The sequence below is a fragment of the Globicephala melas genome, chromosome 14, assembly GCF_963455315.2.
Source record: "Globicephala melas chromosome 14, mGloMel1.2, whole genome shotgun sequence".
Lineage (NCBI taxonomy): Eukaryota > Metazoa > Chordata > Mammalia > Artiodactyla > Delphinidae > Globicephala > Globicephala melas.
This window is the reverse complement of record NC_083327.1, coordinates 88,414,569-88,431,491: the sequence shown is the minus strand read 5'-3', so window position 1 is coordinate 88,431,491 and position 16,923 is coordinate 88,414,569. Positions and strand designations below refer to the sequence as shown.

General features: G+C 46.7%; 1 protein-coding gene across 16 annotated transcripts in view; it reads right to left on the bottom strand.

Annotated features, from left to right (window-relative positions):
- The window catches only part of FAM120B (family with sequence similarity 120 member B), a 104,663-nt gene extending 94,127 nt beyond the window's left edge, over positions 1-10,536 (bottom strand). For 9 of the 16 annotated variants that reach the window (XR_009558858.2, XR_009558859.2, XR_009558856.2 and 6 more), the window contains exons 1-2: positions 9,910-10,252; positions 825-952 (exon numbers count right to left, since the gene is read on the bottom strand). Coding sequence is in view for 6 of the 16 variants with exons in the window: in XM_060283989.2 (XP_060139972.1) it covers positions 825-902 (78 nt within the window). In the remaining 10 variants the exon portion in view is untranslated. The other 7 variants (XM_060283985.2, XM_060283991.2, XM_060283996.2 and 4 more) reach the window with 7 other exon arrangements.
- Positions 10,537-16,923: the final 6,387 nt, after the last annotated feature.

Here is a 16,923-nt window from a genome sequence, read left to right as displayed (position 1 = left end):
ACGGGTGAACGCATGCTCAACCTCTCGAATCATACGCTGTACATATGTGCAGTTTCCTGTGCATCAAGTGCATCTCAATAAAGGTGTTAAAAAGGAAACTACATGAATATTCACTAGGCCAAATGCAGCAACATTTGAGGTGGTGACTGACTAACTTTGGATGGAAAACTGCCCATTCTAAAACGTAAAAACACACAAAATAGTTCAAAGGATCAGAATTCACAATCTGGAAAAAATCTAAGCAGAGTCCTTTATGTAATAAGTATGATGTCCTTACGCATAACAAAAGATGTAATATAGCCAGTAACACACATCAGTGGTCAGACATCTTTTATCTTAACGGCCTATTCTTTTCATCAGGGCTTCCGGTCCTCTGATAAAACAAAACAAAAATATCCTTACTATGCAAACAGCAGCACAAGAGCAAATGGTGCCTCTCCCAGGCTGGGGACTGAGGGCAGCAGCCCCAAGCTGCCCACGCACGGCAGTAACAGCTCCTGTCTGTGCCCACTTCCCGCCAGACAGCGCTGGGCACTCAAAGCACACGTCTCCACTCTTCAAAACAACCCTGGCGGGTAAAAGTCTGTAAGCCCTATTTCAGTAAATAAATTACTAGGCTGGGAAAAGGCCCCCTCGTGGGCTATCTTTTAAGAACTTGCTGCCTGTTAATGGACCCTTGCCCCTAGGAGAATTTGGAGTTATCTGTCTAATAGCCACTAATAATAAAGAGTATCTAAAAACTGAGTGGACACAAAGAGCACACATTAAGTTGAAACTGAGCGAGGGCTTGCTCATTAGTTGTTACACATAATGGATCCACATACCCCAAGCCACTGGGGACCTGTTACTAGCAGTGGCTTCATCTTGGAAGGTGTGTTTCTGAAGCAGGAGATGGACTTCATAACATGATTATCTCAGCCATAATGCAGTTCTCCAGTCGGGCCCTCCGGGCCTGGTGTGGAAAGGGGATATGTTTCAGAACACAATGTCAGACTGTACAAAATACCGAAATGGATTTAAAAAAAAAAAAGGCAAGGTCTGTGGACGACGAGTGGATCCAAGGTAGATCTTACCCAGCGGGAGGCGGACTCTTTCTATACTGCGAGAGGAGACCTGCTTCTTTCCCCGAGCTCTCGTGCGGGTGCTGAGGACCCTCCCACCAAGCCCACGTGGAGATGGAGCCAGGAGGGCAAAGCACCGGCACCGCCTTCACTCCCACCCCTCACAGACGTGGGCCCATTTGTGCAGCAGCTCTGCCACATTTGCGTTGGCTGCCTTCCCTCACCGATAAAAAGACATTTTTGTTTCAAGCATTTTTCTACTAAAACTGCAAGTGACAACACTGAGTTTCTTGAAACACTCTCCTCTTTATTTTGCAAGAAGTCGGGCTCAGCCTCTGCTTTGATTTTATTCAAATGTTTTTCCTCCTTGCTTACCCCAGTAGTGAAAAGCTCACTATTTTTTAAACATGTACTGGTTTTTCCTGTCTTTCACACTGCCAATTTCTCACAGTTTGAATCACAAATTACCTCAGGAATGTTATGTTACAATGTGCTCTTCTATGGCATTCACAAAGACAATTTTGGATAGGCAAAGGTTTGGGGACTTGGGCATTAGAGGATGCCTTCCGGCACTTCGGCTCTTCAAAGCATTAATGCAGTGTTAGCCCACCATCAATGCAGTCAGTGTGGTGTGAAAGGAGATGCTTAAAAAGAGAAATCTGGATATTACCTTTTTAAACAACTTTCTTCTGTTTTTTTACGCCTTTTATTGCTAACAACATATACTCTAAAGGTAGTTTTTAAGATGACTGCAAATACATATAATATGATTATACAATATATATATTGTAAAATTATACGTATATATACACACACGTATATAAAATTTCATTTATTCTACCTGCAAATTATACAGGAAATTGTCATTATCTAGATAACTGTTGCCTGGAAAACAAAAGTTATGTCTCACTAGGTAGGAGTCCCACTGCTCAAAATACAGTCTGGGAGTCACGTGCATTAACGTGGGCCTCAGGGCAGAAGATGTCACCCTGTCAGATCCCTAACACCCAGCACAGTATCAGGCACATGAGGGCCTGGCAAGCACTTGTGAACGAATAAATAGATAAAGGCATCAAAGGGCAAGTGTATAAAGAGAAATCAGGAATCAACAAGTTTATAGACTCCAACTGTGGGCAAAGAGTACAGAGTAGAGTCTGCCCTTGAGTAGCTGACAAACTGGTCTGGGAAACAAAGCATCAGTGCAGGAGATTTTAGGAAAGAGCAGCAGGTGCACAAGTACAGCTAGAGTGTGTGACACGGGAGGAGGCCTCGCTCCTAGCAATGGCTCTGTTCTCCTTACATCCAGACCAATCCCAATGTACTGGGTTACCAGTAAATGAGGCCTGCAGAGAAGAGGAAGGAGAAGCCCAGAAGCTCCTTTATTCACAGTCTTTCAACTGACAAACACTTGGAGAAATGAAGAGAGAGGCAGCAAAACACATATGCACCCTATCTGCCACTGAGAGAACGGGGTCAAAAGCTACACATGGAGAGTCACTCTGGACACAGCAACAGTGGACCCATGGACAGCCCAGGGCACACACCCTGCCCCCCCATGGAGCAGTGTTTGTAGGCAACCAGTACCAGCAGTTGTGGCCACCTTGAGCCACATCCAGCATCCCAAAGGTGTCAAGGCATAATGTTCAAAGGTGAAAAGACATAACCCATGCAAATATAAATTAATGAAAGAAACCGTAAGACAGGAAGCCAGTTCCGAGCGCATCTGAAGAGCTGGCCGACCAAAGTGAGCTTTTTAAAGTTGGAGAGGAATTGGGTTAATGTCCTCCAGAAATAGAACCATAACCTTTGGATAGATCTTTATCAGACAGAAATAATGTCTCTACGAGACAAAAATCTACAAGTTAACGTGTAACATCACAGTGTTTGAGCTCTCATGAAGAGTAAACAGCAAAGTAAAACAGAGAGGGACCTTCTGTTAGAAAACTGAATATTGCAAGAATCTCTTGGACAATGTCCCAGGGTTCAGTGAAGAACATACAGTCCTCTTTTTCCATGCTCCGTGTCTGACTCTTGGACCATTGTTCTCCCAGTGGTAACCTGCTGCCCAGGGCCTGGGCCCTCTCATGAGGCCCCTCACACCTTTAGGTGGAGGATCTGAAGTCTGCTCTCTCCTCTCCTCCCCATTAGCCTCAGCTAAAAAGAGGAATTTACAGGGACCCTTTCAACACAGCAGGGTAAGAACAGGGACTGAAAATTCAGGGATGAACATGTGTCCCAGGCCAGCACACGAGACACGGCAACTGCCCAGCGCTCACTGGAATTCACAGCCAGGGCTGCGGTTCACCGCAGGTGGTCCGGGCGGCTGCACCAGGCTGCTCTCCCTGCTGTCAGAGGCCTCCACACGGGACAAGCGGAACTACTGGCCGACACGCTCTCCCTGACCAAACTCAGGCTCCTGGGCCCTCTTCTCGACAGGCCTCCACCTTGAGCTGCAAGTTCATCCTTACCAAGTTTAGCCAGATTCCTGCTGAGTCAGCTTGAGTAACCCCACCCTTGACACGTGACCCGCCTCAAGATCTGATCTAACTGCTCCCCCGCCCTCCAGTCGCAGCGACCCTCCCTCTGCTGCAGGCTCTCAATCCCCCGGTGTCTGTGCTGTGTTCGAACTTGAGCCCACCTCTCTCACCACTCAAGTCTTGAAGAGAGTCCTTCTCACTGTCTTAACAAGTGTCAGAGGGATATTTTAACACTAACTTCAACCTCAATAAAGTTTATTCAAAGTGGAAATGGAAAGCCTACAGCCGTCACGACTCCAGACTCAGGGTGCCCTCCCTGGAGGACCCTCCGGACCACAGTCTGGCCATGACCACTGACGCCAACATTCAGAAAACCGTGCGTGGCAGATGCACCGAGTTGGGAGCTCGACCCCTCTTGGCTGCGTCCTAGGGACAAAGACAGAACGCTGGGCAGCACAGCACTGCTGACAGAAGGGAAGGCTCTGCAACAAAACTGAGCTGAGTTGAAATTCTAACCTCCACTTACTAGCAGTGAATCTTGGAGCAAGTTACTTCATTCTTCTTATATGCAAAATGAGGTTTATAAGACTCAATTGCTGTGATGCAATTTTATTTATATTATAAATTTGGTCATCATTTTTCATTAGTTGCTACAGGTCAGTGAAATAAGCGCAGCACAAGTCAAAATTATTAAATTATCTCAAAATTTAAAACAAAGCCATATAAATTTTAGTCAGGCTTTACTGTATTTATGATTTTTACAACCTATATTACTTTTTAATACCAGGAACGTACTTATTTATAAAAATTTTTTTCTGATTAAAAAAGTAGCCATGTTCTTTGCAGAAAATTCAGGGCAGCACAAAAAGAAAAAAACTACTCATAATCTCACCTTCCAAGGGCGACTACAACAAACACCTGAGTACATATTTCTAGTTTTTTTAGTTATTCATTGTTACTAAAAATTGGGATCATGCTTTTCTATAATCTACTTCTGTGTCTTAGTTTATTACGAATATGTTCCCAAGTCGTAATGTTAACCTCCTGCAGTGTCACTTTTAATGGCTGCACCATGTAGACATAACAGGAGTTATCTAACCCTACTGCTGAACATTCATTTCCAATGCCGTATGCCATAAATACGAATGTCAGTCACATCCGTGAATACACATCTCTGAACACACCATCTCTGATCATTTCCTTGGGATTAATCTTAGGTGTGAAACTGCTGAGTCAACGCAAAAGCACATATTGGTCATTTGTGCCTAACTGTAGTTGTAACTCATTCACACTTACTTCTCCTCAATGACACCAGGTAACTTTATTTAGACATAAGTCAGGTTTAGTCATTCAGCAGCTACCTGTGTCATCGCTACAGCAGCCGTGGAGCCATGACTAAGACAGACAGGGTCCCTGCCTTCTGGCAGCTTATGCTCCAGCAGGAAAGCCTCCAACAAGCAATGATCACTTGGGCATTACTGTAGGGCAGAGAAAAGCGGAGGGCGTGCAGAATATTCAGCAGGAAGACCCAACCCAGACCTGGGATCCACGACGGCCATCCTGAGGAAGGGCATTCCAAGCGGCCCTGACATGAGGCAGAAGAGCCGGCAGGCACAGCCAGAGGGAGAGGGGAGAGTAGGCGGATGGGGGGGCGTAAGCAAGAGGAATAAGGGATGAATCTTTTTTAAGTCCATAAGGTGTCTTTTTAATGATTAAATCAGTGTTTCTAAGGTGCTTAAAATATCTGTTCTATTAGGTAGTTTAACCTGTACTTTATTTACTGTATTATAAATGTGTTCTTCAACGTGGAAAATGGGGGAAAAAAACAAAAACAAAACCCCTCAGTCTGGCCAGAACCTCTGTAGTAAGGGAAGAAGAGTCTAGAGAGACGAAGAGGCGCAGCGACCAGAGTTTGCACAGCCACACACACGTGCACACTTCATCCTAAGGGAAAGCAGGTGCTGCTCAGGGCTCTTAAGCAAGCGCATTGTTAGAAGCACTGCCCTGCCTGTGCTGTGGAGGAGGGAGAGAGGCAGGCCCGACTGGGGAAAACCAGCTACCCCCCCGCAAAGCCCAGCACCCTCCCTCATGTGGATGTGGAAGAACCCCAACGCTGCAGGGAGGCAGAGCCCTGTTTCCTGCTGCAAAAGACAAAGGAGGGTACAGAGAGGCTCTTCTGCTCCCCCACCCTCCCCGATATACCAGAGATCTAGCAGCTGTAGGCACAGCAACCAGCAAGACGAAGTCCCTAAGACATGCACCCTGAAAGAAGGAGCAAAGGCTCAGGGTCCGTCAGGAAAGAAGCCTGCGGGTGTGCAAACACGCGTCAAAACGCACCAAGCCGTACACTTTAAATACGTGCAGCTTATTCTACGAGCCCCACGGCAGACACCCCTCTCGTCCCACTGGCACGCTATCAAGTTTTGCTCGGACTCCACTGTGGGGCACGCCTGCCAGCGACGAAGGCAGGAACGAACGGCTGCTGGGCGGCAGCCAGCAGTGTGAGCTGCTCCGTCACCTGCCTGAGGTCACAGACGGCAACGGCAAAGCCGGGATTTGAATCCACCCGCCTCCGAAACCGGTTCCTCTCACTAGGGGAGCCCCCACCCCAACACTGCACTTGCTGCCGGCGCGCGCGGAACACCAACTCGCGTGGCAGAGTCAGCCTGCGGGGCACGCGCTTAGCCCAGAGCGCTCCTTTCTGAAGGTCCTCCCAGTCCCAGGGGCCCAACAGAAAGGCTGGACTGAAGGAGCAACCCGGAAGGCTGGACCTTGGGCCTTTCCGCACCCGACTGCAGCGCTACAAAACCCCTTCAAGTCAATGAACATAGAAAAGGAAAATGTCTGCCACCTACAAAAACTTATGCCTCATGTATCCAGAATTCAGGATAAGACTCCAACATAAATTTTAAAATTCACAAGTAAAACTGAAACAATTTATTCATAAACAACTTCTCAGGCTCTGATTTATCATCTATAAATTCTTCTTCTACATAGTTCTAACAATTAGCTCCTACGTCCACAGTGAAGAAAAGTATGGAAAGAGCATTTGAGGTAGGCACGCACACACTGACAAGGGTCAGAACCTCTAACAGCTGACCTGGGGAAAGCAAAGGGATGAAAACACTGAAAGAGGCCGAAAGACACAAAAACTCCAAACAAATAACAGGGAAAACAGTTGTATGTGCCTCAACGAGCCCTAACACTGTTTGCATCACAAATTTTATGTTTAAAATGTTTACTTGAGATCATATCACAGGGATTAGGGAAAGTTCACATCACATTTAGCACACTCTATTAAGAAAGTAGGGAATGGCTCCAGTGGTTAGGACCCCGCGCTTCCACTGCATGGGGCCTGGGGTAAGATCCCGCAAGCTATTGTGGTGTGGCCAAAAAATAAAAAAAATATATTTTTTTTCATTTAAAAGTAATTTTTTTTTTTAATTTAAAAAATGTTTTTAGGGCTTCCCTGGTGGCGCAGTGGTTGAGAGTCCGCCTGCCGATGCAGGGGACACGGGTTCATGCCCCGGTCCGGGAGGATCCCACATGCCGCGGAGTGGCTGGGCCCCTGAGCCATGGCTGCTGAGCCTGCGCGTCCGGAGCCTGTGCTCCGCAACGGGAGAGGCCACAACAGTGAGAGGCCCGTGTACTGCAAAAAAAAAAAAAAAAAAAAAAAAAAAGTTTTTAAAATTAAAAAAAAAAATTTAAAAAGAAAGCAGGGAAATACTCTATTTTAGAAAGATTTCCATCCTAAATGTGAAATTTTGATGCTTAATGGGCAAAAATCCAAAACTCAACTATCCAGCAAACTCTGCTGTTCAAAGTGTTACTGTCCCCTTGTCCTGGTTGCAGACCGTTTTATTATAAATGACTTACGGTAACTTACACGAATCTGTACTGAGTTAATTCTTCGGGCTCAAGGACTGATGGGGAAAGCATCCATCTCTGCTGTGTACTTTCTACAGCCTAGCATGCACACGGGCGTGCAGCTGGACAGGTATGTGGAAGTATAAACTCGGTGCATGCTATAGTAAGCACTCGACAACAAGAGCTGACTTAAATGGACTCCTCCTTCTCTGAACCACACTTGTTTATAAGGAAACGGGTGCTTAGGACCTGGCTTTTTTAGCTAGCAATGGTCCTGATTTACTGGCTGACTGAAGACAAATCACTGACTCTCTTTGTACATCACTGATTTCCTTATTTGTAAAAATAAGATAATGATTTACCTCTCAATTTGGCAAATTTTAAACTACTACTATAAAATCCTTTAGAAATATCTTATTATATTTATATAAATAATTTAAACCTTAAATAACATGTTTTAACTCTGAAGACTTTTCCAACAGAACACCTTATAAAGAAACAGAAATTTCCTTCTAAAAGCAAATGAAAATGTAAAAGTTATTCACACTTATTATAAAGCTCTATAAAAGTAACTGATAGCATAAGGGTTGCCTCAGTTTCAAACTAATAAAATAAGGATGCAATTAATTCCTCTGAATGAATTTCCAGTGTATGATTCTAGTTTCCATAGAGATAAGAGCTGCTTCTATGATCTCAATTAAGTGAACTTCCCTTCTTACTTTCAACCTTTTCTTGAAGGACATGGCAACCCAGCAGACAAGCAAATCAAATACATGCACTGCTGTAAAGATTCTGCCCACTGTGCTAAGTTGCCAATCTCTGACACCTCTCTTCCTGACCCAAGAGCAAACCAAAGCCAGGTTACAGCAGGAGTTTGACCAGCTCCATTCATTCATATTTTCTCTCTAAGCCTCAATAAGAGGCACACACAAGGAGGAGTAGGAGGTGGGGAGGGGAAAGTCTGAAGGACAAGAACACAAAAACCAAGACAGCAGGATATGACTAATGGCCAGTTTAGTAGGGATCCAAGTACTGTAGGGCCTGAAACTTATATAATTTGAGGTCCCTCTTCTAAAAAAGAATACACTATTATGGGACTTCCCTGGTGGCGCAGTGGTTAAGAATTTGCCTGCCAATGCAGGGGACACGGGTTTGATCCCTGGTCCCGGAAGATCCCACATGCTGCAGAGCAACAAAGCCCATGAGCCACAACTATTGAGCCTGCTCTGTAGAGCCCGCGAGCCACAACTACTGAAGCCCGCGCGCCTAGAGCCCATGCTCTGCAACAAGAGAAGCCACTGCAGTGAGAAACCCGCGCACCGCAACGAAGAGTAGCCCCCGCTCACTGCAACTAGAGAAAGCCCGCGTGCAGCAACGAAGACCCAACGCGCCCAAAAATAAATAATTTTTTAAAATAAATAAAAATAAAAGACACACAATTATAAACACAAGACCACTGAGGTCCTTCCCAGTGCCTTGAAAGGGGCCCGTGAAAGCGAGGCCCCTGAAGCCTGAACTTCATTAGCTTTACAGTAAACCTGCCCCATAAATGACACTGATTCAGGCTCAGGGAGTAGGGAGAACCTCAGAATAGTAAAAACTGTAAGTGACCTCAACCAACACCTACTGCGGTCTTCTCAGTTCACAGACGAGAAAACAGAGGGCCAGAAGTGATTAGAGATTTCCATGTCTGGAAAACAGACATGTCTGTTCGAAATTACACAAAGACAACTGGGAGGTAAGGTGGTCAGGAAACGGTATGCATGGAGATGAGTAGTGTGCGACCTGACACAGCCAAGGTGTTCTCACTGCTTTCCTTGAACACAACCTATAAGGAATGCACCACTGCAGTCCTGTGACAGAGGAATGGCAAGGTTGGGGGAAAACCCCTACGGCAGAGCTTAGAGATGGCAGAGATGGGGTGATGGGGAAATCGACACATAGAGAATGTGTGAAGGCTGTGGTGGTGCAGGAGTGGTAGCTCCTCACAGAAAGGTCCAAACGTGGGCAGGCCAAAGAGCACATGAAGATGCGAGGCCACGATTCAGAAATGACAGAGATGGAGGACAAAACAGGAGGAGGACACCAGACATGGAGGAACCAGAGCGTAATACATTTGGGAGGCGACAGGTGAGGAACCGGATGCTGCAGACCTGTCCCCATTCTGTGGTTCTCATTCTCTGCATTACCTACTCAAGCGCTCAAGCCAAAAATGTGGAAGTCACTGGAAATACCACGAGCTCACTTTTTCCCCATCAAACTCACCTCCAAGTTCTCCCCACTATCATTTCCAGATTTTCAGTCCTAAAACTTCTTCCCTAAACGGCTGCAAAAGCCCTCTTATCACATGCAGTCACCCAGCACCACCATCCCTACGCCTGCCAGATGACTCTTAACACTCCGATCCGATCACATCACTTCCCTGTTCCCAATTCCCCCGAGTTTCCTGCCATCCCCAGCTCTAGCGCTCTCTCTCTCCCAGAATATGTCAGGCAGTCTCAAACCTGCAGGTCTTGAACATTCTGTTCCCTCTGAAGGAATGAATGGCCTCTTGCCCCTCGGCACCTCCCAACTCCCACTTATTCGAAACTCAGCTGGAATCCTCCCCTTCTGTATAGAAACTTCGGGCCCCTCCTTGGCCGACATGGACAAATCATCTTCTCAGCCACCTAGGCGTCATCCCGCCGGCCTTTATTCCCCAGAGGGCATGGTGCTTGCTGGGTGCTGGGGCCCCGGCTCAGGACAGCCGGGTCAATGCGGAAGGCGCCCAAATTCGGAGACGCCAAGTGCAAAGGTCAGAGGACGCCTCCCTGGGGTACGGCCGACAGGGACCACACGGCGACCCGGAACTGCACACCTCTTTCCGGGTAGGGGTCGGGCCAAGGCGGCACCTGGAGAAGCAGGCAGGGCGCACGGCTGTGGGGACGTGCGGTGAGGGCGACGCGGCCCAGGGACCGCGACGGCGCAGAACCACGAGCGCAGCCGCCGCGCCGAGGCGACGACCGAGAGCGGCCCAGACGCGCTGGCCCCACAGGCCCAGCCCTACCTAGAAATGCGCCAGCACAGCCGGAGACGCGCCCACGCAGCCCTCGGCCCGCCGCAGCCGCCGAGCACTTCCGCTTCCGCTCGGGCGTTTCCGCTCGAGAAACCGCCCCGCCCACTCGGTGGGCGGGGTCTGCGCGGCCGGGCCCCAGAGGCGCCGGGAAGCGCGATGCGCCGGCGCAGCGCCCGTTGCCTCGGAAACCGCGCGGTGCGTGGAGGTCGGGGTCACGCCTCGCTCGGCTCCCGCTGGCTCACCCGCTGGCGCTATGGGCCACTGGTGGTGCGGACGCGCGAGCCCGGGCCCTGACGCCGCGGTTTGGCGGAAGAGCGCAGGGAGGGCGGTGTGGGCTGTTAGGAGACGGCAGGCTGGCCCTGAGCCCGGGCCCCGCAGGAGGCAGGCGGCGGGGGGGTCCAGAGCGGGTGGACTTTCCAGCCAAGGGACCTTGGCGCGCTGTCCACCTCGACCATGGGCCTCGGTGTCTGTCCTGTCTGGAGGAGGGCGGTGCTTTCCAGCCTGGGCTGACCAAGGACACAGCAGAGCACAGCAAGCGCTAGGTAGAGAGGAGCCTTGCTAGCATTGCTGTGACGGCGGCGGCCACCCTAACTATTCTGGAGCCCACAGTTTTAGTGGGCAGGCTTGCGGTCTGGAACGGGGCATGAGAGCTCCGGGGCGGGCAGCCACGGCAGCGGAGGAGGGGAGGAAGCGAGGACGCGCTTGCCTGGTCGTGCGGTGTCTGCGTCTCACGTTAAGGAGTTTGGACTCTGGTAGCCACCGCTTCGACTTTGTTTCTGCAGCTGCTTTAAGGCCAGCAAGGTTCCCATTAATGACATGCTCCCCTGGGCTGGGAGATAGGCAGGCTTCAGATTATACACAATTCCCATTCCTCTGGTCACAACACCACCCTTTTCTCTACAACCAAGAGAACATTTTGGTAGCCAAGTGTTATGACAGAAGAATAACTTTGAAACCAATCTAACTTATTTTTTAAGTAAATACTTGACAAACTTCAATTAATAATATCAAGTTATTTAAGATGCATCTCAAAACCTATCTTTACATATGACCTATCTCAGGAGGGCTGCTGCAAGCCCCAGGGAGCTGGAGGCTTCCATCAGGGAAATAAGATGGTCAAATATTGTTCCTGCAGGGTCTCTTGAAGATCAAGCACTCAAAAAGTATTACCACATTGATGGGAATTCCCTGGTGGTCCAGTGGTTAGGACTCACCTTCCACTTCAGGGGGCATGGGTTCGATCCCTGGTCAGGGAACTAAGAATCTACCCGCCCCCCCACCAAAAAAAAAAAAAGCATTACCAAATTGAAGTGACACCATATGTATGTATTAAATAATTTGGGAAGCAATCTCTTCATTCGGCCTACAAGGCTTTCATTTCCTGTTGATATTTTTTTCTAAAATCAGTAAAGAGTGCTCAGCACCTAATACTTGTTGGGTGCCATAGGGTCGCACCAACAGTATGTGAAATGGTCTCAAGCCTTGAGTGCACGGGTGGTTGGGGAGACAAACGCACACTTCAGGTATCAGGGAACAAGTGACACATAAAGTCTTAGAACACATGGATGAAGAAGGCAGCAAGGAGACAATGTGCGAGCTGAGCCTGGAAGGGCGGGTTGGGCCTGAGGCAGGATTAGAAGAAGAAGGACTTGTAGGCAGAAGGGGCAAACGGAGGAAAGCGATGGAGGTAGGGATTCAGGCGGTGTGAGGGAGAAGCCACGCATCCCGGACTGTAGGAGCAGGAGCCTCACACTGACAGACAGTGCAGACCCCCGGAGCCAGACGGTGGAGGCAGAGGAGGCAGGCCGACCACAGCCCCATTCACCACCCTGTGTGAGCCCTGCCACTCGGCGGCACTCGGCTCTGCCCCTTCTGAATGTGCACAGATGACCAAGGCCAACAGACGTTTGAGGAAGACAGCAAAACAGGGAACAAACAGAAACTAGGGAGAGAGAAAATATTATAAAAAACTTCATGGTCTGCAGTCTCTGGATAATATACCAGGGAAAGGAAAAAAAGTATATAAAAGAGCATTCAGAAAATGTGCTCTTGAAAATTTAAGAAGCAGTAATTTAAACTTAAAAACTGATAGAAGATAAATTTGATATCTCTCAGATAACAGAACAAAGAGAAAAAGATGGAGAAAGAGAAAGACATAAGAAAATTAGAAAATTAAGAAGTTTGACATCTGAAAAATAGGAGTTACATGAAAGAGGACAGAAAAATGAAGTAGAGGACATTATTCAAGCAATAATTCAAGAACAGTTCCCGGATCTAAAAGACATGCTCTCCTGTGGAAAGGACCCACCAAACGCCCAGCACAAGAAGCCTGTGAAGACCCACGTGAAAGCACATCATCACAAAATGTCAGGACACCAGGGGCAGCGGAAGGACCTTAAAGATCTTCCGTAAGGAAAAACAGAAAGGTCGCATTTAGGGAGTGGAAACCAGCATGGCATGGAAAGTCTCAGTAGAGTTACAGGAAACTGAAATTCGGTGGAGCGCTAAATTTCAAAATTCTGAAGAAAATAACTCTAACGTGGAATTCTACTCAAAATCAAAATATTAGTTATAATTGTGAGGGTGGAATATTTTCAGATATGCAGCTCAAAAATATTTTCTACCAAATACCTTATCTCAGATACCTGCTGGAGGATATTCTCCAAAACTAAGAGGCCAAGAAAAAGGAATATTTAGGACCCGGACAGTAGGGAATCCAAGTGAAGAGAGAGGTGGGAAATCCCAGGAGAAAGCTAGAGACACATCTCCAGGAAAAAGCCAGTCCATGGAATGCCTGAGATGTTTGAGTGTTATTTCGTTTGTTTGTTTGAATTTATTTTATTTATTTATTTATTTTTGGCTGCATTGGGTCTTCGTTGCTGCGCGCGGGCTTTCTCTAGTTGTGGCGAGCAGGGGCTACTCTTCATTGCGGTGCGCGGGCTTCTCATTGTGGTGGCTTCTCTTGTTGCGGAGCATGGGCTCTAGGCGCATGGGCTTCAGTAGTTGTGGCTCACAGGCTCAGTAGTTGTGGCTCGCGGGCTCTAGAGCGCAGGCTCAGTAGTTGTGGTGCACGGGCTTAGTTGCTCCGCGGCATGTGGGATCTTCCCGGACCAGGGCTCGAACCCATGTCTCCTGCATTGGCAGGTGGATTCTTAACCACTGCGCCACCGGGGAAGCCCTGCTTGAGTGTTTTAAAAGGAGATATTCAGAGTTTGGTGACAGTATGTAATAGGTACATAGAAAGGTCAATAAGCAAATAAATTTGGCAATTGTTGAATCCAGTAAAGACAAAATTGTACAAAAAAGAAAACGTAATGGTGGCATATGCCTCAGCTGTGAATAATGATTCCATAATTTTAATGAGGTAAATGCTGAATGGTAATTTAATCAAAAGGATGCTATAATTAGTTTTGAAAACATGGGAGGTGATCTTCTGTGCGTTCATACATATGCGTGTGTCTGGGAAATCAGGTGGAAGTGTTAGACCTTCATCTTCTAGAGTTAGGGAGTCTGTAGACAACGTACACAGCTGAAAAAGACATAGCATTAGAAAGTCTTTTAAAAATACGAGTAAATTTCAAAAGAAGTAGCTACGAGTTAGAAAGGAAAGAATTGGGAGTGGGAATGCATGGTGTAGGAAATTGCTATTTTTTTGTAAATCTAGAAGTACTATTTGAATTTTAAAATCTGTAAGTATATTACTTTGATAAAAGGAAACTATTATAAGTTTTAAGAAGTGATTAAGTAACTAGTACAATGGTAGTAAGTGGCACAATTATTACTCAAACTCGAATCTTTCTAAATTCTAATGGCTTCTTAACATTTTTTACGACTACATACACTACGGTGAAGGAAAGGAAGAGCCAGCGATTACTCCCAGGTCTCTCTCCTAGGATCTAAAAGGAAAGTTGTACATAGAAATCAGTGTAAAAGGAGCACAAAGACTTACATGAGACTCTTCACATCCTTTTCCCCACCTTCTGCTTCATACCACCTGTAGACACTTTCCTGTGCCCTACTGTACACGTCAGATTTATCAGTTTGGGGATGAAGGATTTACATAAGAGAGAAAAACAGGGACAAAAAGAAAGGAAGAGAAAAAGAAAACTGTAGGTTGAAAGTAGGGAGAAGTTGGGAATTAAGAGACAGTAAAATGTTTCCCAAAAACTGGGAAAGAAGAAAAGCTACAACTGTTAAAACATACTGACTTCTACATGGCTGATCCACAGTAAATATTACAGAATTGTTTTGTCACTGAACAAAGAGCATCATACAGAAAGAAATTGTCCTCTTCCTCTACTGGCCGTCCTTTTGTCTATTTGTGACTTCTTGGGTCCTTGCAGGCTTCATGCAATCACAGGAGACAGCTAACCCATGTTGGAAGCCAGCAAGGCAGGAAAGGTGGGGCAGAAAGATGGAGGGCACATTGTGCCTTGACGACATGGTTGAGCCAGAAGTTAACTAAAACCACTCTACGTCCTCATTCTATGAGACGGTGTCTTTTTCTTAAAGTTAAGAATATTAAATTAGGGTTTTCTGCTATTTGCACCCAGAAGTATCGTAACTGTTTCAGCTTCTGCCCATGAAGGAATAATTCCTACAGAACTTGTCCTTCCACTGTAAACAACTAGATAAAATTTATGAAATTACTAGTTTTAGACATTAGGCAACAGGAAGTGAAAGATGGAGGTTCTGAAAGAAGACTGTTCTTTGATAAGATCAATTAAGCTGATAAACCCATAGCTGTATTGATCACGATAGAAGGATAGGAGGCACAGATTACCCGTAATAAGCATGAAGGATGGTATCACAGATTTTACTAACACCAAAGGGTAAAAAGGAGACTATCTGAGCATCTTTAGATGAGATGAAGAAATTCCTTGAACCATATGAATTACCAAACCTGACCAAAGAAAAAATAGAAAATCTGAGTAACCCTATATTTCTTAAACCCCATATTAAGTTGAATTTGTAAGTAAAAATCTTCCAAAAAGGAAAATTCCAGACCCAGGTGGTCTCACTGGTGAGTTCTATTCAAACATTGAAGGAAGACTTATTAATCCTACAAAAACTCTCTCCAAAAACAAAAGACCAAGCGACACTTCTCTACTTCTACCACTCATCTAGTGGCAGGAAGCAGGTCTGATTTCACTCTGGACCTCCAGCCCCTTGAGCAGTGAGTGGATGAGTGAATAAACGACTAAACGAATTGGCCTTCTCATTGCCATGTGCTCTGGGCCTGACAGTAGCCCCAGCTGTGAACTGTGATTGACATAAGCCAGTCGTGGTTCTCCCATTTCCCTCGACTGCGTTTGGATCGGTGGTGGCCTGTGACTTCGTTCTAGCCCCTGAGAAACGCAGGTGGTGGTGGTGGGTCATTCCCTAATGTACTCAAGCTGGACCCTTGACCTGAAAACAGCTATGTGTCTTGCTTCAGTTAACCTACGTATGTTAATCAGAACAGTTCCAACTACGACGAAAACAATTCATAGTTCACGATTGTTCCTTAAATGTCCAGACTCACCAACCCTGCCCCTACTTACCTAGCAACACATCCAGGCATCCATTTTGAGAGCAGTTTGCAATCCTTAGTTATTAGCAATGATGACTGATAAACAGCCCCGTGCCCCATTCTACTTTCCGGAGACAAAGCAGCATTTGGAAACAGATCTCAATGGTGAGCCAGTGCTGTCCCCACTCTGCGTCTCCTAGGAGGTGTGGGGGGTCAGGGGGGAGTAAGAATTACAGTGACAAGAAGGAGGGAAACTGCTGGAAAGTATGTCTTAGTTTTGAGATTAGGAAAGGTGTTGATGCGAAGGTGGAAAAACATTTGCCTAAACTTGTCCCCCTTTTTTCTCCAATACTTAGGCTGTTTATTGGGGTCCCTTTCTCTCCAGCCCATTTACTGGAGTAGGGCTTTGCAAAGCCGTCTCCTAGCAGCCGAATGCAGAAGGCCCATTCATAGTACAATGGACGGAAAGGAAAGAAAGAGCTCGGTTTGTTTAAACTGCCTCTGTCTTCATTCACAGCCCGATGTCCGTCTGCATTGTGACACCCACAATGGCACTAAGGGACTCATTGTGACCGAAAACAAACCAAAACAGAATACGGGATGCTAAGATAAAAGAGTCACGCAACAAAATCGCTTAAAAAAATCTAAGTCGCACATCTGAGATTTATGTTACCTTTTGGCTGTGTGGCCTATTGACCAGTGCTTATAATGACCATCAGAGTTTAATAAACAAAAAGATAAATGGGAACTTGTACATTTTCAAGGCGCTTCCACGGAGAGGATGGGTATGCTGGGCTGCTTTGGAAGCTGTTTAATAATCATCGCTCTTTGTTTGCACAGCATTCGGGAGCCACCCTCGCACGCTGCGCTTATTTTCCTTCTGGTACACAGGCCCTGGCGGTGCCCGTGTGGCCAGGCAGCATCCCCCGCACAGCCGCCCCCGCCCGCCCC